Here is a 24,748-nt window from a genome sequence, read left to right as displayed (position 1 = left end):
GCCAGGGTGTGAATTTAAAGTGCAATAGCTATTCCGAGCGCACTTCTCATGTGGGCAGCCTTATTCTGCTCTGAGAGGGCCTTTGTGCAGTTCTGCTTCATCCATTGCCAAAGGCACTCTCAGAGCAGAGAGAAGAATGCCCACACAGGGAGCGAATAGCTTTTCCAGGCTATTTCCCCATGCTGAGGAGTCCCAGGAGATGCGCCTGGTTTCATGTCCCCATGAACGTTGCGGGAGCTTGCCCTTCAGCTCTCTCTTCCACCGGAGCTTTCACGTGGGGGGACATCCTTTGAGGTGGGCAGTGGTGGAGCTGTGTCTTCTGGACCCTTCTAGGTTCGTTGTGCATCACTCGATTTCCTCAAGTTATGGGACTTGGAGATCTATGGGGTCTTCTCGAGATGTTGCTGGTGTTGGGGTTTGGTGTTGTCCATCAGTACCATGGTGTCCTGCGGTGTCCTGGCTGCTGGAGAGGGCTCAAGTGTGATCATGTCCGTGCTCACGTGTTGTGCCTTGTCGTCCAGAATCATCAAGCAAACCTGTGCATGGGGTGTGATCATTATCTGAATATTGCTGAACAGGAAAAAAAAAAAAAAAAAAAAGCCCATCTGTTTTACAAAGAGGCAGTGTAAGGAGCAGGCTCTGTGACTAAACAAATTCACATCTGTTTAGCAGAACCATCAAATGGCGAGCAGAGGGGCCTAATGCGAATCACATGTTAAAACCACAAGTATGAGTGAGATGAGCTGCAAAAGAGAGAGCCTGGAAGTGTTGATCCATGTGAGCAACTGTTGGTTTCTCTCCTTTCCCACTTTCCTGAGCAAACGATGTAGCATCGGGGAGAAAAAAAAAAAAGTGATGTGCACATGTGTATGCATGTCTGTGTGCATGCATGTGTGTTCCCTGCAGGATTAAATAACCACCTTCTATCATCTAGAGCCTTTGGGTCATCGCTTCAACTGGAAATCAGGAGGGTGATAGAATTTAGAGTGGACTGCAGAGGAGAAGCTGGCTGTGCTTGTGTGTGGAGAGCAGGTGAAGCTGGTCCCTGGTGGCTGCTTGCTTTAAGGAGGGACGTGCCTTGGACGTGATTCCTCAGGGGGATGTCTCCAGCAGGGCCATCTCCAGGAACCTGATGGCAGCAGCCTAGAAGCTTCAGAGCACTGGTTATGCCTTCGTATGCTCAAGCTAGCTTCAAAACACAGATCGTGTACCAGTCCTAACAGACTGCATCTTTCCACAGATCAATTTACTTTGTTGCTTAGGTTTTCCCCTTAGTGTTTTAAGTCCTGTAGAAACAAAGGGCAGCTCAAGTTTCCTTACTGGTTGCCTTTGCAGTTTTATTTATTTATTTGTTTTTTAATTTTTTTCAGTGCCAAGAACATATCAATACAATTTCAAAACATGGTGTTTTTATAACTTGAGGCAGCAGTTTCTAACTCAAAAACAAGAAAGCTTTGGGGATGTGCGCACAGCTCAGGTACCTCAGTTACATTATTTGGCTGGTCCCCATAGCACCTTAAAGAGTCCATCAAGAAGGGAAGGAGTCTTCCCTCCCATGAGATGTCATGAAAAGAAACCTGAAATAATTTTAATCTCAGAGGTGGTTTCTTGTTGCTGTCTTCCTTTTTGTCCTGGATATTTTGCAGTGAGAGAGACCGGACTCGTAGGCACGACGAGTGGTGATGGATAAGCCATTAGCCCTGATTTGCAGATTCTGGTCTCCTGCAGCTCCGTGTGCTTTCTTTAGCTGACAGAGCCTCGCTCATACGGCTCACCTGGGATGCGAGCTCTGCAGGAGTCTGCGGGAGGTAATGAAGCACTTAGAGGGGCTGGTGGGGTTGGAGGTCCTTGGGGAATGATTAAGGTGTTGGCAACCGCGTTACTTTGAAAGAGAAATACGTGCTTTACACAGCGAAGGCGTGCTGAAATGCCTCACGACCACTTACTGGTGGGGGAACCTGCCTTGCCTTAGACCTGCGAGCTGGCAGGAGCAACTGCTGGAGGACATTGGATTAGCTGAGCTGTGTGCACTGCCCAGCCACGTGGCCCAGCTGCTCCAGCAGCATCCAAAAACAGAACCCAAGCGGCCACCAGCCTTGGCTGAAACGCAGCAGCGTAAAGCCAGCTCCAGGTTTATTAGAAGTTTGGTTCCTCCTTTCCTCCAAAAATTCCCCGTGCTCACGATCCACCTCATCCATGTCACACCTGGGGAACCACCCTCGGCTGGAAGCTCTTTGTCACAAGGCTTGGTACCGATTGCTGGGGAAGGGAACAAAGGGCTGAAGTGGTTCATCAAAATGACAAGGTGTGATAGTGGTGGAGCAACTGGAATGAGTTTTTTTTTTGATATGATGCACTTTTTTAGCAAAATTGTGAGGCCAACCTGGGTGCCTGGCTGAGTTAGCTTCGTTGCTGGCCCCGTGGTTTGCTCAGCAGGGGAGCAAACTGCTGGTTTGCTCCCAGAGCTCGGGGCACAGCAGTTGTTGAGTGAGCAGACACTGACCTGACATGGAAGAGCAATAGCTTACTAGGATGGTCCTCAGTAGTTTGATGAGTTTGAAAGCAGAATTGAAAATTAAATCCCGACCACTTGTCTTCAGTCCCCGGTTTCTATTCAGAGCAGAACTAATGCCCTGGAGCTACTACAAGGGAGCTTTATCTTGGTGTGCTCGGGAGTGTCAGCACACTTGCCTCAGTTCTTAATGTTCCTCTTTGCCCATTTCCCCCAGTTCCAGAACATCGCTCTTTGAGCAGCCGTCTGCTCAAACAGCTGCATGTTGTGCTTACTGCGGATAGCCCGGGGTAGCTAACATCACTTCATAACTTCTTCTAGCCATGTGTCCGTGGACAGTCTGGGGCTCCCTTGGCTTAGGCATGATCTCAAAATACACCTTCTATTCTGCTGTGTGCTGCCTCTGATGAAAGAACCTGGAGGATACAGTGGATGCCAAATCAAATGCGAGTCTACTGTATGCTGTGACAGCAAATAAAGCAAAGTGTGTGCTGGGTTGCTTCAGGAGAACCCAAGAGGGATCTGGAGGCATTATTGCTCCCCTTTGCTCTGTGCTGGTGAGGCTGCTGTCCTGTCATGAGTCCTGCAGTTGCAGTGAGGTGTTGCAGAGCTGGAGAGAGCCCAGAGGACGGCTGCGGGAGACTCAAGGTCCTAGCACACATGGTCTGCAAGAAGGCTGAGGGAGCTGGGTTTGCTTAGCCTGGTGGAGAGGAGGCAACAGTGACCCAATGGCAGCCTGCAGCCACTCTCTGGGGTGTTACAACAATGTCAGAGCCAAACGTTGCTGTCCCAATGGCAAAATAAAATGCCCTGCATATACAGAGTGGATTGGGAGATTCAGCTCAAGAGCTGGGAAAATAGTGCACACCTGAACAATTTACCAGCCTCGGTTCTCCGTTTTGGAGGTTTTCAATGACAAAGGCACAGCAAGCCTTATCTAGTGTTAGGTCAAGCCTTATCTAAAAGCAGGACTCGATAACCAGCAGAGATCCTCTTTCTTTCCTGAGAGTACCGTGGGCTTTCAGTTTCTTAAAGAAGAAAGCACTTTAATCTCTAATTTTGCTTTGTGTTGCAAAAGGGAGGTAGGAATACATTAGGGTGCTGGTCTCTTGAGAATGTCAAATCACCTGTTGTGAACTTAGAGAAATGTAGTCTTTTTCTGACTGTTTGCACAAAGGGGTGTGTGTTCTTTTCCTGCAGTTTCCAGGCACTCAGATATCTTGCTTCCATTAGCAATCTCTCTGCAGCATCAGTTCCCAGCCATCTGGTAGCAATCACTCTTCTGTGTATTAGGATATAGGATTTTCCACAGGAAAAAGGCTATTTCCCCTGATTATTTGCAAGGTGCCATGGGCTGAGCTGCCAACAGTGAGGCACAGGTTGGTGCAGTGCTCAGGAAGGAGAAGAAAGCATCCAAGGGTTTGTTATACACCAGGCTGTGACTTCCAGGACGGCTTGGGGTCTGCCATAAGGAGTAGCGTACCTACACCCCCACCAGCCTTGCTGGGTTAGCACCTCAAGCTCTGCTCTGTTTCTGTGTTCACTATCAGTTTCCCCCTCTCTGCTCGGCTCAGGTCCCTGCTGTTCTCCCCAGGCTGAGCCGTACACACGGCTCTCTGCAGAGCTAATACAATTAGCTCCGTGTCAATACGCTGCCACGGTCCTGTTGGGTCCCACCGGGGTCTTGTTGATATCTTGCTGCTGAGCTGAACGCCAGTTCCGTATGGTTCCTTCTTGTTTACAGGCACTATCAGCATCCAAACTGCCTGGGTTTGCTCTAAAAGTTTTAACCTTGCCATCTTTTGTGTTGTTCTGGTTTCTTTGCTCTTCTGTGGGACCTTCTTGGTAGACCTGATTCCAGTACGTGTGCACCGGCTGGATACGCTCTATTGTGTTTGGCAGCTCCTTGCTGAAGTAGGAACCCAATTATGGAGCTATACTGTAGGCACGACAACGAGTAGAGCCACAGCAAGAATAAAGGCAACTTTTTTGGCAAAAGGATCTTGAAAATAAATTGTGTGCATAAGGGAGCTCATAGTCCGAGACTCCCCACAGTAACATCTCTGCGTCATTCCGCCTGATCTTTTGCTATCCTTATCAGTGTATTTCCTTCCTTGTTTTCTACATAAAATTCTCAAACATCCATCTCAAACTTTCCTTTGACAGTGCAGCATCCCCCTCACAAACTTGTAGGTCAAGTTACCAGGAAGAAAAGCTTAAGAACTGGAAGAAATTTGCCTGGCTCAGAGCTACCTCCTGGCTCAGCTCTCAAGGTTCAACCACAAACTTTGCTGTGTTTGAGTAAGCATTTTGGGCAGGCCACCAGGTCTACCTCCTCCGTTGCAATTGCCCTGGGGTTTGTTGTGACCACAAGTAGCTAAGGCCTCGGATTAACGTTTTATCCAATATGATCGTGTTTGGAGTTGCTGAGGATTGTCTCATACCACAGGAGTCAGAAATCAGCCTGCTCTCTGGCGAAATTGTAATGCGGTCATTAGAGTTGTATTAGATTAGATAGATCTATCTATCTCCAGGGAGCCAGTACTATCTCTTTGTTTCAATGCACATGGGCCAGTCAAGTTCAATTTATTAGTTTTTTAAAGCCTAGTTTGTCATCCAACACCAGGATGTGACATGGCTGTAAAAGGAAGATCTTGCTCATCAGTTTTTATGGGTGTGTTTTGCAGCAGCAGTCAAATTCAAATAGCCTGCATCTAATCCCAAAACTACTAATGCAATTATATTGGGGAAAAAAAAAAAAAGGGAGTTTTATGTTTAGTTTGCCCTTCTACCTTTCCCACATTTGAGGCTGATATGAGAGAAACAAACCAAGAAGGAAGCTTAGAGAGGGGTAAGGTTTTGGTTGATGCTGTCGTCCCAGCAGCAGGATTTTGGTGTAAGATGAAAGTGGTGTTGGGTTGGTGTCTGGTGCCTTTAACCTGCAGGAAGCATTGGTAGCAGAGATCTCTAACAGATCTCCACCATCTCTGCTATGGACTCGCCATCTTCCTGTTACGCCTGACTGATACTGTAGAAGTTAGAAAAAGAAGTTATTTTCCAAGTATTTGTTATTTCGTTAGAAGAATGGGCTCAGTCCGTATTTGAGAACTATATTGCTGTAAACCCTTTTGAGGGCAGATAAAGCCGTAGCTGGAAGTCTCAGGTCTTAAAGTGTTGATAATTGATTTTGGAAGGGATCTCTGGAGGTCATCTGAGCAAACCCCTTGCTCAAAGCAGGACGAACGCTGAATTTAAGTCTGGTCTTCCGAAGGATCCCATAAAAATTTGATTGAAGCTGTTAAAGCCAGAGCAAGATGATGCTAGATTATATGAATCGAGGAATAATTCAGCACAGGCAGTGCTCTAACTAGGTTTCTTTCTCCTTTAATTCCTGTGATTACATTAGTGATGTCCCATAGCAGGAAGTTGCTGAATGCTTTCAGCCCCGTTTAACTGAAGAAGAGATTTCAATTTTTTTTAATTTTTTCTTTTTAAGGGGATTGAGCTGAGGATACAAAACCCAGCCCTATCCAAGCAATTGGAAGAAAATCTAGGTCTAGGGGAGAGAGAGATTTCAACTTGCTCCAGCTGACAGCTGCTGTAAAAGACTAAAGCAAAACATGAACAAATGTCCAGAAACAGTGTGAAATATATGCAAGCAAAGAAATTAATCTCAGGGAGAGATCTGCCCCAAGAAATTGGAGTCCATGTGCATCAGTTTGTTGTTTTTTGTTGTTTTGTTCTTTTTTTTTGTGTAAGGTTTAAAAAGACGGTCACTGGGCTCAATGACTCCTGCTAGCTCTCTGCTGCTAAGCAGCGACTGGGGTCACGTCATCCCCCCCAGTAATCCCAGTGCTCAGAGCTGTTCTTGTGGCTTTTCGGTTCTCCTGGTTGCTGATGTGATGTTTGAGAACCCAAGTCAGTTTGCCACTGGCAGCGTCTGAAGGAGGAGCTTCTTTGGGCTGGTTAGTGCTACAGGCCTTAAACTTTGTGAGATGTTGTGCAGATCAGCGAGAATTAAGGGGGTTCAAAAGGGATCACAATTTCCCCAAATCACATAATTTCCCGTATGATGTAAAATTGATGAGGATAAATAGCACCATATGGGAAAGACATCCCAAGAGGGCTTGGGCTGAGTTTGTAAGTAGCTATGGTACTTCCTATGTTTGGTTAAAGCCCTCTAATGAGACCAGAATTTTGACATTATGTCCTCTTTTGGAGACCACAAGAAGCAGGAAAGCTTCATGGCTAGAGATCACTGGCCCTAAATGGAGAAATAAATTAACATTCAGAGTGGAACGATGCCAAGAGAAACAAGCAGCTTTGGGAGTTTATAAAGAGCAAATTTCTCTGGTCAGCCTCAATTACTGCTTTTGGATAATTAGTGGAGTGGAGGTGATAAGGACAAAGCAAAGAACTGTATTTCAGCAGAGCATTTGGGTTCTGCTTTTGGAAATTTCAGGAGGGGAAAAAAAAGAAGAGTAGAAATGTTGAGTGTTGTGGATTGTACCTGTGACTGGAAGGGGCAATGTGTGGCATGGTTTTTCATCAGGACGGATGTCTCCTTGGTTCAGTGCTAGAACTTGTCTTTAAAACTCTTCTGGAAGATGAAGTAAAGCCAGAATTTTTCTCTTTGAGTCCTGTTGTGTGGATGGAAGAGAAGGGAGCATGGGGAGATTGCAATCTACCTGTCTACATGTAGCTCTTGTAAGCCCATAGAGATGAACTTTGCTCATCCAGCGGAGGAGAGGCCTCCATTCTCTTCCTGAATTGCATCCGAGAGAAACCACTGGTTTCCAGCTGCGTCTTGTGTCAGTGACAAAGTACTGGCCTCCCCGTATCTTGTCATCCCCGTGGCCTTAAGGCTGATGGTTAACTGTGCATGGGTGATACTAAGAACATTATGGATCTAGATCAAGCCAGTGGATTTAGGAAGGAGTAGGATGGACAACAGAGCGGACTGTCTGGAAGAACAGACTGTTGTTCCTCGTTTTTTCTTAAACACTGTTTCTACCCACTGCATAGCATTAGCTTAATTAACTCAGGGACAAATTCTTCAGTCTTGGCAAAGCCCATCAACATCCAAGGAGTATTTGGTCCATGTTACAAATATGAAAATGAAATGAAGATTTATTTGGGTAACAGTCTAATCACAGGAAAGCCAGCCTGCCTCAGAGACAAATGTACTAACAATTTCAGAATAGACAAATTGGTACTCTACCCTTCCATTGTTTATCTGATAGCAGGCTAAATTGACTTGGAACCCTCTGTTTTACCTTTGCTTCTCAAAGATGAATGACATCCTGTAATTAAAAGCAAAAAAAAAAAAAAAACAACCAAGCCGTTATGTGCTTTTAAAAAAAAAAAAAAACATTAAAAAAAAAAGCCTTGTCAGGATTTTATTAGCCTGGCATTATCTTCTGTTGATATTCCTGGTCTGATGTTTTTAGATAGTGTGGTCTCATCTTGGGATTCGTGGATTCCAGTTCCTCTGCTGCAGTGTGTGCTTTCATGGTTAGAATTTTCTGAATTTACAGCATTAAGATTGTCCTAATGATAGAACCAGAGCACGCTGTTTTCCTTATTTATTCAGTGTGATTTCACTCTTTGCTCTTAATGTTATTTATCATAGTTAGTCCGGTCTTATCCTCTACCTCCAAAAGCAGATGATGACTAATGCTTGCTTCCAAGGAAGGAAGGATAACAGAACCTCAGGCAGCCACAGCTGAATTCAGTATGGTTTTTGTCTTTGATATTATTCATTGTATTACCCTTTCCATTTTTAGTTATCATTCTTGAAAAAACGGTCATATGCTAGCATCCACCATTTCACAAAAGGTTGCTGAAAAATTGAAGAGTTCAGAGTAAATACACGAGTAAATCAAGAGAAGTCTGTTCTTAACAGTGTATTTAATTGATACTTAATTTAAATGTTTTAATTTGATTTCACCAAAGACCTGGCTGTGTTCTGAGAGGATCTGCCTAAGGAGGTCAGTAATGCAGATGAGAGGAGTGTAGCAAAATCCTGTGGTTGGAAGTGGAGCTCGATAAATTTAAGCCAGACATAAAGAAGAAGCTATAATTATGGTGCTTAATTGCTTGCCCAAACAATTTACCTAGTGTTGCGGTGGATTCTCCATTGGTTGCATTCTTCAAGTAGAGACTGCTTATACTTTCTAACAAATACTCTTCAGCTCAACAAAGCTTCACAGAAAAAGAGTTGGGTGGAGTTCAACACCCTTCAACACGCAGGAGGGCTAGACGAGATGGTCAACAGGACTTCAAAAGTGGTGACAGAAGGAAGATTTAGGGGAGTTTATGGGGTGAGTCTGTGAATTTGGTTTGAAGTGTTATTGCCAAGGCGTAAGGAGTCACAGGAAAAAGTAGCCAGACTGGGGAAGGACCTGTTGAGTTACTGCTGAGGGTGGCTGTGTGAGAGGCAAGCAGAAATGCAGAAGACTTCAGACAAAACAGAGGGAAATAGGGCACAAACTGGGAAACAAGAGGTCACAGCTGCTGTGGGAGGATTCCCCGGGTCCCAGGCTCTGATGACAAAGATCATTCCAGACAGGCTGTATTAAATGTTGGATGGCTAGATCTGCTGGGAGGGGACTCGTTGAAGGGAAGCTGTGCCTGACGAATGCATTGCTTGAAGCAGAAATGTGAGGCAACCAGAGATTTAGCCTGCACCTCAGCTTTTCGATGAGAGCTCTGTGATCCAACTGGTGACTGGAGCAGCAGAGGGATCAGGCCCTTAATGCACTGCATTTGGCATACGAGGAGTAACAGTAGCTGGCTTGGACAGCAAAAGGCTGATGAGAGTCACTTTCCTCCAGTGGGGGAATTGTTTTTTTGGAGAACTGGTGATTCATACTGGATCTGATGGTTTTTCATTCCAGCCGCTATTAACCTTGAAGGAGGAGCTTGTATTCACCCACAGACATGGGCAATGCGGCTGTTTTAACAGCTCCATCATCCCCTGCCAGTGTGCATGCTCCCAGGATCTTTCTTCTGGTCCTGCTTCTTGGGTTCCCCCAATCCATCCATCCTGATGGTCCCTTCATTGCATTTTTCCTGTTACTTACCTCTCTCGAGCCTGCAACATCCAATGCAGCTTTGTTCTTTGTAGTTTTTGAGTTTCTCAGTGACTTCTGCCTTCTTGCTGTCACCAACTTTTGCAATCTTCTACATCCCACACCCAGCTAGAAACTTCTGAAAACTACACTATTCATTGTAGAACTGGCAGAAATATATATATATATATATATATATATATATATATATTCGGAAGGAAACACTCCTAAGACAAAAGTGAAATATACACTTTACTCTTGCTGGTCGTGTTTGCTATCCATGCAGAAGAGCATTGCCTTTACCTTTTGGAGGTTCTCGTCCAAGTGCAGGAAGCACAACGATGCCGAGGCAGTGACACAGATAAGAGTAAGTTTAGAGTAAGACAGGTTTTCCTGTGCTATTCTGATTACTTGTCTACATCAAAAAATGTTAATCTGTTTTGCTCCAAAGAAGCTTCTGGTGGAAAATAGGCAATATTGTGGGAAATGGTGAGGGAGTGCTGACTGCTTTGTCTAAATTAGCCGGAGTGCACCACTGTGGAGCAGGCTGCAGGGAGATGGGGTGATGTGCTCCATAAAAAGCCACAGACCCTTAGATTGCCTTGCCCTTGGCCTTTTACCCTAGGCACACAGTCATGTGCACTGCAAAGATTAAAAACGTTGAGGGGAGAACAGAACAAACCCAGAAGTTCAGCTTCAGCTGTTAAAAAGAAGTTAGTTCATTTTCCTTTTTCATCATTCTGCAAAGTAGTTTGGCTAAATTTAATCGAGGCTGGGGCTGGAACAGACGAGGAAAAGGGAAGTTGCTGAAAACATTGTCAAGGCACAGATAACAAAAACGAGTGACAGCAAATACATAACAGAAAATGAGAGGGGGAGAAAGAGGAATAGAAAGGCTAACAGGGAAACAATTAGAATACACCACTGCCGCCAAAACAAATGTGTTAGAGGGTAGCTGGGAGGGAGCTGCATGCCAACTTACAGTCAGCAACCGAGTCACAGCAGCGTGGTCTGCACATTCCCAAACTGCCCGTCAGAACAGGCTGCTCTTTAAGCTCATTCCCTGGGATGTCACCTTGTGGTTGGTTGTCCCCAGCACTGTGCAACCTGCCTGCTGAAGCAGATATTCCTTGCATCTCTCAACCCGGCCCTGCCACCAACCTGGCAGACCATAAGAGCTCAGTGGGACCAAGGCACGTTGCCTGGGTGGTGGGTTAGGAAGAACTGGGGAGCTGCCAGGGCAGGAATGATGATCATCTTGTTAGTGCTGTTTGTTTGCTTTGAATCAGTGGGAAGGTAATGCCAGGGGCCTGGGGGAGCTTTTTACAGTGGGATGATCTTTCATACGAGATGTCAAACCAGGGGCTGAAAACCTGTCAGAATAAAACTCCAGGATGCTTGCAGCAATGGGCAAGGTACGGTCACCTTCGGATGTGGTAAGAGAGCAGAGCTCAGAGCTGTCCTGCTAAGGCTGAGCACCCACATTGCTGTCTGCTCTGAGGGTTGCCTGACTTGTATTGCCATCCTTTACGTCTTTGAATGACGTGTGAGGAAGATGTGGCAGGATAGGTCAATCTCCTTGCTTTAATGGTCATTTTCGTGGTCCGACAGGGCTGGTGTTGGTAACGGGAAGTACCAGGCCGCGGGAGCGCGGTTCGGCCCACCCGTCACGGCTGGTTTCCTCTGCAGCCCTGCGGGGAGGACCTGCCTTTCACTTCTTGCTTTCAGAATGATGCTCTGCACTGTCATCGTGAGCTTGGCCGGCAGCCGTATGTGGGAGGGAATGATGCATCCTTGCAGCTCGGCCTTCGATGGTTGTCTGACTCCAGGGTGCCCCTGCCACGCTTCCACTCGTTTCATTTTGAGCCAGTCCCTCCGTGCTGGCACCAGTGGCCTCCTGCTCGTCCTCCAGCGGTAGGGATTGCAAAACCTGTGACCACGAGCAGTCCAGCTGCATGGTGAGGGAGTGCTGGGGCTGATAGTTGGCACATGGTGGTTCCTCTCGCACACAAAGAGTGAAAGAGGTGGAAAATGACCACAAATTGCCCATTTCCTAGTGCTGGGTCAGACACTGGGACTGGCTTTTCTTTGCAGGCTTTAAGGAGAAATGACTCCTCCAGTAAGAAGCTTGTTACCTGGAGGAGTCTTAGGCTAGAAGAGGCGTACGGTTTAACAAGCATTGCTGTCAGCTGGAGGTACTGCCCCATGTGGAGACCTTGCTCCTTTCCCACTTCTGCCCCCCACTGATTCAGCATTACTGTCTAACAGCAAATTGCTGGGGCACCATTGTCCATATAGGAGTCCATCAGACTACTTTCTCTGGTTCAAATCCAAGAGTCCTTATATGCTTCTTCAATAAAGGACTCAACTGATCTTGCTCCACCATAAAGCTTCTCGGAGGCAGATGCTTTGCCAGTCAGGGTGAGTTGGCAAAATAGCTCCGTACCTAAACCCCAACTGCTTGGTCTTGACATTTCTAGTGACACCTGAGCCCAAATTAGCAGAAAGGGGAAATGAAGTGTGATATCTCCTTTTTTTTTTTTTTTTTTTTTATAGGTAGACTTAAATGCACTGTCAGAAGTGACTTCCTCATGCCTAAATTTTCCATATAATCCTGGGGGCTGGTTGCAGAGCTCCAATGTTACTTGTTTCTAAGAAGCGTGTGTGCATGGACGTGTGCCTGGAAGTGTTCACTTCGAGGCACCAAGAACATGCCCAGGTAGGCAGGAGGTGGCCCTGCATTCCCCCACATATCAGTGAGGATCTCCTCGGTCTCCTTGTCTAATGGGACGTGGCGGAGGTGACAATATCAGTCATGCGTTTGCTTTCGGATTTTAAGCACTGACCTTTACAGCTGGCTATATGTGGCTGCACTTCTCAGCTTTGGAAATGCCTCCCCGTGAGACATTCAAATAGATGGCTGCATGCGTGACCACAGAGCTGTGTCAGAACAGCTCAAGAGCTGCTGCGCTGTGGGGCTTGGTAATGATTTCACTCCGAGGGGGTGTACATCTGCCAGAGGCCATCCTTCATCTGTCCCCATTCATCTTCCCCACCCTGACCTCAGAGGACTGCTCGCACCAGCCACTAAAGCCCTGTGCTGCCGCACTCAGCAGAGCTGGGACTCCCGAGCATCTCTGCCCTGGCAGCAGCGAGAGACCCCTCTGCAAATCCAGCCGTGCCTTTGCTTTGCCCTGCCGTGCCCAGCTGGAAATGCTTTTACGCAACAGCAGTCAGCTAATGTCTTCTCTGGCCCGGTGCTGTCTCTCGCACTGATCCTTTTCCAGCCTTTCTGATCTAAACAAATCTTTCCAGAGCAAGTCCCAGCTGTGCCTGGTTTCCAGAGCCCTGGCGAGTCCCAGCACCGAAGCAGGACACGGGCAGAAGTGACCGGCACTCAAGGGCTCCAAAATTAGCAGTGGCTTTTGTCCGTTTGGGGTCTTTATTTCCTCACCACAGCTCAAAACCAGCTTAGAGGCATAACGTGCTGGTGCTGTAGGACCATCGCAGCTCCCCAACGGCTGTGGCTTGTGTGCAGTGGAAAGCACTTGTTCATTGCAGGTCAGCCCATTACAAACAGGTTTTTTATGGGCAATATTTTCAGCAGCGTTGAGTCCAGTTCTCAAAAGTGATGTAGGCTTTTAAAGAGACCGAAGCCAAGATTTTCATAAATAAGTAATGATTTGGGCTGCCTCTGTTTTCTGTTACACAAGTTGAGATGTCTAAAAGGAGCCTGGTTGTCAGTGGTTTTGGAATCCTGGCGTTTTTTCAAAATTGACGTGCTTTTAAAATATCTTAAGCTGGGCATTCAGAAATGGAGGCATCAGGAAGGATTAGCTGCTTTTGAAATCCTTTTTCTTAAAAGTTTAAATGAACGACAGTGGGATTTGGGGCCACAAATGACATGTTGAAAAGTGCTAAAGGTGTATTTTGGAAGTGTGTCTGCCTGCCTGTAATGACACTTGTCCCCAGAGCACCTGCAGTGCTCTACGTTAATGTACTCACAAAAGCCTAACAGGGAAAGGCAAATACATCGCTATCGTGCTGAATAGATGGTGGGAGTGATGGGCTCCTCCGGGGTATCAGCCTGCCTCAACTCTGGTAAGAAGAGGAAAATAACAACACTCTTGCAGACACCAGCAAGGAGCTGATCAGTAATTCCAACCAACTGGAGAAAGAAATGCAAGTTCGGATCTGAATTCCTGTGCAGTGGGACCAACGCGCTTAAAGATAAACATGCAGAGGTTAATCACGTTACATATTTTGTGGGTTTAATTTAACAAATTAGCAAAGTTTACAACTGTTAGCTCCCCAGCCTAACTTCCTAATGCATGTGCGATTGATCCTTGTTTGCCTCTCCTCAGATCTGAACCATGTCCCACCCGTCCTGGCTGCCACCCAAGAGTACCAACGAGCCTGTTGGCCACGTCACAGCGAGGATGGAGACCACGCATGCCTTTGGGACTCCCAGCATTTCGGTGTCCACCCAGCAGACGCCAAAGAAGTTTGCACCCGTTGTTGCCCCCAAGCCAAAGTACAACCCATACAAGCAACCAGGAGGTGATGGTGAGTAAATTGTTTGAGGAAGCAACTGTCTAATTCAAGGGAGGTAACCTTTAATACAGACCATGCTTGACTTTCTCTTGGCTCATGTATTTGTGGCAGCCTCCCTTCTTGAGATCATTTAAATCAAGAAGAATGTGAAAGTATCTCTTCCCCCTTCCTCTGGCTAGCTACCTTCCTGAAGGGAGCAGGGCTGGAGGAGGACAGGGGGACAGATTTTTCTTGGTTTTAATTGGAAGCAGATGTCCTATCTCCAAGATCGGTGCTTTTCAATGAGTTTTGTATTTTTTTTTTCCTTTTGCCATTATGTGTTGATCCAAGGAGCTAGAGCTTGAGCACTCTCCTTGATGTTTCTTTTTGTGTGTCAGCACAATGGGAATCCTCTACAAACATGGGATGGAGTTTGGGATGTGGGTAGAGGTGTTAGGGCATGGATTTGGCAGAATGGTTCTAGGCATGCCTCCTCTCCAGCCTGCTGGTTTGATTCAGTTTTATTCTTTTTCATCTACTGTGGCAGGCTCTTGAATGTGAAATAACTTAATGGTATAATTATGTGGATATTTACACAACCATTACAGTAACCTCTGAAGATGTTCTGTCAGTAAAACAAAAGCCTACCGATCACCACATGTCAGCCGTGCTCTACCCCCTGCTTTAACAGCCCTGCTCTCTTCATGCAGTTGAGCAGCAAACACAGTTGTTGGGTTCCTGTTCTACGGACATGTGGAGGCAGGGATAAAAGCAGGAACAAACTCAGTTGTATTCAAGAAAATTGCCAAACCAGCCTTTGATTTTCAGTTTTGGATGTGCTACTTTGTTCCATCTCCACTTTTCCTTCTTTTGTATCGAGTGCCGTAACATAAATCTCATCTGTATTTTTTTTTCCTTTTTCTACTCTTATTTTTTCAAATTGTGTGCATTTTCAGGAAGACTACAGGGTAACAGAAAGGGGAAAGAAAAACAAAGCAACATATAAAATCTCACACTTAAGCAATTTTCTAAAGTTAAGGGTGTTTAGTAGGAAAGTTGGAATAGTCTGACTAGTGCTTCGTTTTTTTCCCTCTGCCACTCTAACTTCAGAGAATTCGGAACGAAAAAAGAAAATGTGTTGGAGGGGAGAAACTAAGTCATATGCACCTGTTCTGTTGCCTTCAGTAACAAAACATTAGCAAGTAAGGGGAAGAGAAAGACATTTGGAATTAAAAAAAAAAAAAAAAAAAAAAGTAAAAATAATCCATTTCTGAAGTGCAGTGAAAATGTCACTTTCAAGTAAAGTGGAATTCTTAAAAAAAAAAAAAAAAGATTGTTATTTTTTTAATTCCCCTAAAACTTAAAATAATAATGAAAAGTGACACTTTTATTTTTCCTCCAGGAAAACTGTTGTTGATCACCCACTATTTTTTGTCAGAAATGTCACTATGCCTTAATTGTTGATGCTTTAATTATTGTAGATCTGATAATAAGTGACTCAGGAACATCACCACCTTCTAAAAAAAAAATCTGTTCCTTGGCATTTGGGGAAGGAGACTTCCCATAGGAGCAGAGCAGCACCCGGGTGCTGCAGGCTGGGAGGGGTGGGTGAGCCATGCAAGCGTTCCTCATGCAACATGGGCTACCCAGTCCTGCCAGCATCTGGTCTGTTAGAAATGGGGAGATTTGGGGAATTTACAGGAGACCTTTGCAGACTTGTATTTATTTTTTTTCCATATCAGTCCTCTGCCTCACATTATTCTGGGCTTTTAGAGATGCTGTCGTCACCGGACAGGCTTGGAAGAACTGAGGGATGGCAAAGACCCGGTCAGGGACTGGCTTAGTGATGTGATGGCGTATGGGCAGCTTAAGCTAATCCACTTCCAGAAGGTGACACGCTGCCAGTCGGCGTCAGCAGCTGGTGCAAAGCCATTAGCTCAACCCTATATAACCCTGAGAACACGAGGCTTTGGGGATCTGGCAGGTGAGGAGGGACAGCAAGAAAATATTTAGCTCGCCATGCCTCATTCACTTTTTATGGCTCTGTTCTCTCCTCCGAGCCCCCTAATTGTTTCTTCAACGACCTCTGTTGGTTTTGCAGCAATGATTCAGCCAGGGAGACAGCTCCGTGTCCCGCTGCCTAAAGGGGCACCACCTAAATTTGTTCAGCTGGGGCTTTCCCATCTGGTGAGCTGCAAGGCCGTAGGCGGAGGTGCTGCGGCTCCCTGTTGTACTCCAGTGTATTTTCATCCCTCCACTGGGAAGACACCAGAATGAAAAACCTGTGAGCCAGGCACCTGTGTGCACAAGGAGGGGCTGGACCCAAGTTCCTCCAGCCTTTGGCCTCTCATGTGGCTCTGGTGCCTCTGCGGTGGCCTTTTCTTGGTCCCACCTTGACTTTTATGCTTTTCTGGATCCCTGCACAAAAGCCAGCCAGGAGGTGCCAATGAAAACAGAACTTCGAAGCAAGTTAGAAATAGTTAAACGAGTAAAACGAAAACAGAAACCGCATCAGCCAGCGGTTTATAAAACAGGAGCATTTTAATGTGCTGGAAGCAGTCAAGACGTGCGTGGTTCAGACCAGCTAAGTGAGCAATTTTCTCGGTGGTGCCAGTCCCCCTCCTCGCTGTTTGCCACAGTGCCTCGCTGAGGCTTGTTGTGAGCTAGATTTGTCACCTCAGCAGAGAAAAAAACAAGTCTTGCAGTCACAGGGATCTGTTTGGGGACCTTGGGATATGACTGTAGTAATAATAATAATAATAAATAAGAACACAGCTCTGATTAACGTGCTGCATGGGTTTCTGCCGAACAGCTAGCCAGAAAGGTGGGGACTGCTGTGTTTTTACAGACCCTACAAACAGCAGACTGGACTTCCATGTGCTGTGGTCTGGGCTGGCTTTCTGGAGGATTTCGTGCTAGCCTGCCCTGTGGCAGCAGCTCGTGGAGGATTAACCTTGCTTACCCCAAATGCTTCCTCCCTGTTTTGCAGGGTCTGTACCTCCTGCTTTGTCTTAGCCTCTCTCTTTGGGGTGGGGATGAATTTCTGTGCTGGGGTTTCGGGCTGGCGGGTGGCAGCTCTTGCTGGGTTGCAGGAGCCGTGCTGGCATGGCGGTGTGCTGGGGCTCATCTGCTCCCCACCCCGTCCATATGGGCCCTTGCTGCTGCTCTTCATCTCCGATCCTTCCTCCCCGGCACGTGGGAGAGGGAGATGCTTTCCTCTCGCTGTCTCTCAGCCCTCTGCAGCACCCTGCCAAAATCCCTGCACGCTCTCTCCGTGGGAAGAGTCACTGCTGGGGTCTGTTTTCAATAAGTTCAACCCAAGGGTGCAAACGCTGCTGCTCAGCGTGGGCCTGATCCTGAGAGGCGTGAGCGCTGCAATCCCTCCCCGTGCAGGTGCCTGATGTCCTACACAGCTCCCTCTGTGCCCCCCAGGGGAAGGAGAGCTGCTCGGGCTAGGGGGAGATGGTTTTGTGCAAGAAAAGCAAGTGTCTGTGGGGAGGAAACATAGCTGCAAATGAGCTAAAGTGGAAATCCAAATTAGGTATCCAGACGTTCAAGCAGTAAAAAAGCTTGCGAGGCCAAAATCAGGAGTTTCAAAACTGTGCAGCCTCGGGTGCTCAGAAAAGCCCGAGCCGGGGCTCCTCAGGTTATCGGATGGCTTGAGTGCAGTCACAGTGTCAGGCTTTGTGGTGTGATTTGCCTTTGGTTTGGATCCTTTTGGTTTCAAGCTGGTTTTCATAACCGCAAAAGCTCTTTCCCCTTTGCCTTCCCCTCCCCTCCAAGTAAAACCCCACAGACACGAAGTGGTGCAAGCCCGGGAGCAGCACGGGGCTGATGCAAATCAAGCACAGCCCATGGGCCCTGGGAGGCTGCTCCCCAGGCAGGGGTGGGCTTTACAGCCCAGCATTTACCAGCACTGGGATGAAAAGTACCACCTGGCTAGGAAGCATGGGGGGAAGGCTTCCGTCTGTCCTCATCGTCTTGCAATATATTTCATTTGCAGGGATGTGACCAGGCGTGTGTGTGAGACAGATAGCACAGGTCCAGCCCTGGCTACAAAGGGCCATGCAGATAACATCCCTCCCAGGACAGTCGTGGAGTTTATGGGGTTGCACAGCGCTTGGGCAGGTTTCTCTGTTACCCTTTTGGAGGCTGTGAGGACAGGCTTTGCAAAATCAGCCACTTGAGTTTATGCCGCCAACTCCTTCTGAATTCTGTGTTTGTCAGTGCCGTTGTCTTTTCCTTGCAGTTGCCACCCCTGGTGAATGTAATACCCGCAGAAACGATTAATATGGATTTAATAACGGAAACTAAACGAAGAGATGAGAATTAATGCAAGCTTTTTCATTCTCCTCCTTTCTTTCCTTGGGGGCACTTTCAGGTATAGTGAATGACAAGGCTCATGCGCAGGTCTTTGCGGTTTTCGTCTTTGTTTTTATTTCTTAAAACCACCTCCTTCCATCTACCCTAGTTGGAGGAGAGGGCTGCGACTCACGAGGCAAGGCACAGCAGCAGTGCTGGCTCCAGGGCGAGCTTATGTAGTTGACACCACGTCGTGTATGCTTGAACCTGGCTGATGCAGGTTTCCCAGGTCCTGACCCTCTCTGCCCTCCTCCTCTTCATCTATGTGGAGAATCTCGAGCAGTGGCTAATTATATTCTGCTGCCTCTGTAAGGGACCGGGAGCGTGAACTATCATGCTGTTTGTTTTTTCTTGTAGGCAAATATACCTAGTGGGTTTTGTTTACAGCAGCTGCTATCAGTATCTCTGTCTAATTTTTGAAGCCTGGGTATGGATTTATTGGAATAGACACTCAGTGTTTTAGCTGTGCTGTTCCCTGCTCTGCAGTCTTTGACAGTTCATAGAAACTAAACCGCTCCAGAGTCTATTCATTACTTGGATGAGAGCCCTGAAAGGATAAATTCAGGCTGACTTGGGAGATTCTGCATTTTTTCTGCTTTTTTTTTTTCCCCCGTTGTTTTTCTGGTTGTCTGTGCTGGGTCTGCACCATAGCATGGCATGAGCAAACCCTGCTGCTGGAAGGGCTGCGCTTGGTTGCGTGGCAGAGGTGTACCTGCTCTCCTTACTGCTTCCCACGAGCTTTTGGGGCATTTTGTTCAGTTTTGCTCGTAGTTGGCAGGAGGCTCACACACATGAGCCCTGTGCCAGCCGTGCTCTGGTGGTGGTTTGCATGCGCTCAGCCCCAAACTAACACGAGATAATGGGATTTAGTTCAATGCCCTTTCATCGTGGTAGAAGCAAAGGTTTGCTACCTTTCACGTGCTGTGAGCTGAGCACCTGGGCTGCTGCTGCAGCCCACATGAGGCACGGCAATGTGCAGTTATCCACTCGTTTTGATGTTGGATTGGGTCCTGCAAATCCCAGGGAGTTTCCAGCAGGACCTGCTAGTCTGCTTCCAGCTCTGCCGCCAGCTGATAAAAGCACTGAAGCTCCGGGAGTGAGGCAGCATCTCGGTGATGGGACAGGAAAATAGGCTGAGAAATGCTGTAACCCTTTTCCGCTGCCATCACGCTCTCAGGATTGCGCTCGCAGAGATGAGAAATGTTGTGGGAATAAAGAGGGCTGCCACTGCTGCAAATCATCCTGACTGCCTAAGCACAGCCCCCACGTCGGTGCTTGTTTTTTAAAGAAAGCTTTTTTGAAACGAGTATTATAAACTTTTAAAGCCCTTCTAAATTCTTGCTCTCGTTCTTCCATGTGTTTCTTGTGCGGAATGAAATGGAGCAGATGAAGCAATACTTTATTCATTAGTGTCAGGACTGCATCATCCACAGGCACTTAGAAAATACAGCCAGGGAAAATGAACTTAAATCTGCAGGCCTCTTTGTGGTGGCTTTGCTACCTTCCACACAAGAGCATTTAACGGGCGGACCAAGCCCCCAAACCGCGCAGAACACGTGGGAAGCTGGGGGTCCCTCATTACGGGGTTGCCGAGAACCAGTTTGGAGCAGCCTTTCGGAAGTCTCGATTGATTTCCCTTTAATGACATCCTCTTCCCCGTTGGTTAAGAACCAAGTGAAACCAGTTGGAAGTTAGTGGTGGTTCTCATTTGTGTAATAGTGGATTTAAATCACCCCGAGCAAGCTGAGCCGCGCTGAAGACACAAGGCCAAGCTGGTGCCTTTGTGCCTGGGTAGCGGCCCCTCTGCTCCATGGCTTATGAAACCTTGATAGTGGTTAGACAGACTCCATACCCTTCATGCTGGCCAAGCAGTAGCATCCCTTTCTGCTGGTCCCCTGCCTTTTTGCCTCGGTTCCTCTCAACCTCTTTTCTTGTGTTTAAAGTTAAACGGAGACCGAGCTTTGCTGCGGTGTCTGCGGTGCGGTGACCAGCGTCAGGACTTGGCGTTCTCCCTGGTGGAAATAAACCAGCGCTGGGTGGGCCCTACCGCTTTGATTGCAGTCATCTCACCAGAAGTTACTGCTCGGGCTGGATTATAGTGTCTGAGTCTGCTTTTTTCTTTTTTTTTTTTTTTTTTTCTTTTTTTGCTGGAGACAAATACGGAGGTTTGTGCTCTTGGCTTTGCTCTCAGGATGAACATTTTCTTTTCTGAAATACCACCTCAGATAATAGCACTGGGAAAAAATGCAACATAGAACAGGTGCATAAAGACTATTATTGAACCAGTATACTTATCTGTAGTTCACAAAATGTCAAGTCAAGCCACCGGGTTTTATTAACAATTCTGACTGTGTTTTGTTAGAATTACAAATATTAAACTTTCAGAGGCTTTGGAACATATTGCCACTTATTTGGGAACTGCTTGAAGTAATACCTAGCCTTGTTTTTCATTCTGGTGAGTGAGCTTGTATTTTCTTTGTTATTTGGTATCGTAAAGCAAACATTACACTCCTCAGCAGGTAGATTTTTAATTTTTTCTGCCGTGCATATTTTTTCTCTTTTTCCTTTCCTCCTGTCTGTTCTTTCGAGATACTATATTTAATTTTTCCACTTCATTATTTCAAACATTGAATAGTGATTCATCTTTGCAGTGGCCTGTTCTGTGAACCACAATAGTTTGGGTAGAATAAAGAAAAAGGGCAAAAAAAGGGAAGGAAAAAAAAAAGACGGATCTGACATACACTGGATTGGAAAGAAGCCATCTTTTTATAACTCAAATTGCAAACATCTGTCATCAACTATATCAAACCTACTTTTAAAAAGATAATGTTTGTTCTCTATATAGTTCTAAAGGGCTGTGGTGCCCAATCAAAACGAGAGAGCAATGTTAATGCTGAAATAGCTTGAATTCAAGCAGGCAGCACTTGTCCCTTTTATTTTAATCTGAAATTTTAACATCCTCCAGATGCTAGTCTGTTAAATAATAACAATTGTTATATGACAGTTAACAGTCAAGTAACATTTTTTATTTTTTTGCTCTCGTTCACTCGATGCAGCTTTTTTTTATGCCCTGAAAACTAACTGTTATAATAAAGGATTATACGTATATTTTTTTTCCTTTTCTCTGCCTAAAGCTTTTTTACTCTGCCAGACGGAGTACTGCTAAGTCAGAGCAACCAATAAATGTCTATTGGATTATATTACAGGTTGGTCTAATAAAAGGTTAGAAGAATGAATGAGCAACTCTTGAAGCCACAGAAGCTGTAGTTGTGGCCAGAGCGAAGGCATTTCTGGCAGCGAACACTACACAATTATGATTTGGAATAAATATACGAGGCCTGAAATGCTCGTCACTTAAGTGAAGCACATGAAGATGGACTAGGTGCAAGAGCTGAGGGTCCGAGGGTGGGACCCAGAGTCCTGCAGCTCTGGCTTTGCAGAGGAGAAAGTTTAAGCAGAAGGGGATGAGCAGGTCTAGTTCCTAATAAACAGACATCACTATCTAAAAAATTCCCCTTCTCTTGGCATCCTTAACTAGCATGCACCTTGGAAGGTTGCAGCAATGAAAGAATGTGCAAGCGTGCTCTCAGAGCCTACGAGGGGATTGGGGATTTACCCGAACTATTTCAGGAGCTGCAGAGCACAGTGCTGGAGTTACACATCCAGCAATTTCTTGGCACAGCCACGTGCCAAGAAGCACCCAGCTCCCTTCGGCTGCTCTGGGTGCCGAGCAGACTGCAAAGGCTCCTCTCCAGAGAGGAGAATGCCGCCTGGAGAGGGGACAGACCAAAAGACTCATAGGTCTTTTTCAACGCCAATTCCTGAGATGACAGTGACTCAGGGGAGGTTTTGGTTTAGTCTAGACATGACCAAACCATAATGGAGAGCCTGGCATAAAGGGCTTGTTGGTAGCATGGTAGAAATCGTGCTGACATAAGAGCTGATTTTTTTTTTTTCTGTTGAGCACTGAATTTATGGGAAATGCCATGGAGGTAAGGAACCATTGTAGGAGGAGGGGCCTGGACAGCTGGGCCACCTCTGTTTAAAATCTATTTTGAAAGATTTAGCAGTGCATTTTCTAGATATTCTACGGTAGCCTGGTCCAGCTGCCTGGTGTGTAAGGGTCTGCTGCAGGCAAGCTGGTGGGAAGAGAAGGGGCTGGTAACGGTAGGAAAACGGTGCTGGTAAACACAATCTTTTCAAAAGTAGGTTTGATATAATCAATGACATTTAAAATTTATACTATGAAAAGCTAATCTGATGAGAGTTAAATTCTTGCAAAGTGTAGACTGAAGGTCTGTGAGGTCGGTGACCTTCTCCTGAGCTATACCTGCTGGCAGTGGACCTGTTCTTTGGTAGCAACATCAACAAAATCAGCTCCCCTAACTTCTTGCCCCATGTTCCCCTCAATGCACACAGTCTGAGCTCCAAGTTTCCCATCTCGGCCTGCTCCCCACCAGCCCTGACACTCGGGGTCTTCTCCAGAGGGCTCAGTGCCAGGCCATGGCCATTTCAGCACGTGCTGGGAGTGCTTTGGGGGTCATGCTGGCTTCCTTGGGACCCCGGTGCACCTACAGTGGAATCATTTTCATCCCGTGCTCATCCAGAGCAATGCAGCTCAGCTCTTCGCAGGACCAAGTCACCTCTCAACCCCTGAAGTGTCGGCGCCAGCTTTACAACATGCCACCGAATTGTCTGAAGGAATGTGCGAACCCAAAGCGCGTTGTGTATTTGCGAAGTTTTTGCAGGAGGGTGAAAAGGGATAATAATAGTTCCCGAGCCACTTCTCAGGTAGGGGAAGGAAAGGAGCGTTTCTCAATAAGGATCCATTAACACTGCTCCGGCTGACAGGCAGTGAAACACAGGAGGTAAAAGTCCATTCTTCTCCCTTCCCAGTCCTGTGATTTAAAATGTTTGAAGGCGCACTTCAGAAGCCGGGGAAGTAAAAGCCCCCAGTTGTGCCTGGAGACTCGGCAAAGGCCGCGGCGAGCGGAGGGGCTGCAGAGTGTTAATACAGTCCATCATTTTGTAACGAGCCCGATGTCCTTGTATGAGCTGTGTCAGGCTGTTGTCTGCACGCTGTCTTTGCTGATCACAGTAATCGGGTCATAAGAGAGGGAGAAGTAATAGTGCGTCTCTTAGCAACCAACCCCAGGAGAAAGAGAAAATTACTCAAACAGACTATCCAGCCAGGGAAGTAGAAAGATGAAATTTTCTGAAAGTCTGCTGGAAAGTGCTCAGGGACATAATTCTTTTATGTGTGAGATCCTTACAGGCTGAATCCAATGATATCAGGCACTTTTTTTTTTGTCGTCTTCCTGGTAAACTTTTATTTTTAATTGGCCTCAGAAAAACAGGGAGGGGGAGAACCTTTAAAACAGAGACGTTCGGAGAAATAAGTAGCAGATTTTCATGTTATCTTTAACAATGCCAAGGAGAAAGGGTTGGGGGGAGGTCGGCACGTCTCATGCAAGACATGAGGGGAGCATCTTATCTGCACGAGTGCTTTGCATGCCTCCCGTGTCAGAGCCAGCCGAGGCACGCTGCTGTGCCTGCCGGCCCCGCGGTGGCATGCGCACAACAAACTCGGTGGGCCTCGCATGGGCCTTCATGCCCCGTGAGGGTCACGGGCTTTGTGCCGGCTGACAGATGGCTTTGGGGAGAGCCAGAGCCAACGTGCTTGGGCTGGGCACTCAAATGGGGCAGGTGCCGGCCAAGTCCATGCCCGGTACGGTCTCTTCCATGGAGGGGAAGGCCTCGGAGGCCTCCTCGTCCTCTGTGCTCTTTGGCTGACATTGGCCCCAGGGCTCAGAGGGGAGGGCAGTGGTGAGGGCAGTGTGGCAGTCATAATAATAAATTCTGTCATGTTGATTTGGTATACAGGATGGGGAGAAGCTCATAGGCTCATATCTTATGCTTTTAAAAGATATTTTTTTTCTCTCAGTAAGTTGCACTTCTGTAGTCAGCCAGCTTACGGCCTTCCCGATGGGGTATGCCACTGCCATGGCAAAGGGGACTGGGTCTGGAGTGGTCTGCCCAGCCTCACGAAGCAAGAGCATAAATCGAAGTGTGTTTAGTGGGAAGGTTAAGATGGTCGAGCCTCTCCCAGATTTGCAGTTACATCATTTAAGCTATTGAGGAGAAAGAATGTTTCTGAAAGCCTCGCTTTCCTCGCTGAAAGCCTGGCTCTGAGGAGACAGAGAAACTCTTGCATTTGTGGAGGAGAACAGATACCTCTAGGTGACTCATCCAGCCACAAATCCTGCCC

At 46.8% G+C, this 24,748-nt stretch overlaps 1 protein-coding gene across 7 annotated transcripts in view; it reads left to right on the top strand.

Moving 5' to 3' along the window:
- The window catches only part of LPP (LIM domain containing preferred translocation partner in lipoma), a 331,358-nt gene that overhangs the window by 101,182 nt on the left and 205,428 nt on the right, over positions 1-24,748 (top strand). For all 7 annotated transcript variants that reach the window (XM_082767516.1, XM_082767513.1, XM_082767515.1 and 4 more), the window contains one exon: positions 13,950-14,151. In XM_082767516.1, coding sequence (XP_082623642.1) covers positions 13,959-14,151 — 193 coding nt within the window. In that variant the 5' untranslated portion in view covers positions 13,950-13,958. The remainder of the gene's footprint in view (positions 1-13,949; positions 14,152-24,748) is intronic.

Source organism: Aythya marila (assembly GCF_965140915.1).
Source record: "Aythya marila genome assembly, chromosome: 9".
NCBI lineage: Eukaryota > Metazoa > Chordata > Aves > Anseriformes > Anatidae > Aythya > Aythya marila.
Note: the sequence above shows the minus strand (reverse complement) of the source record. Positions and strands in the feature narration are given on the sequence as shown.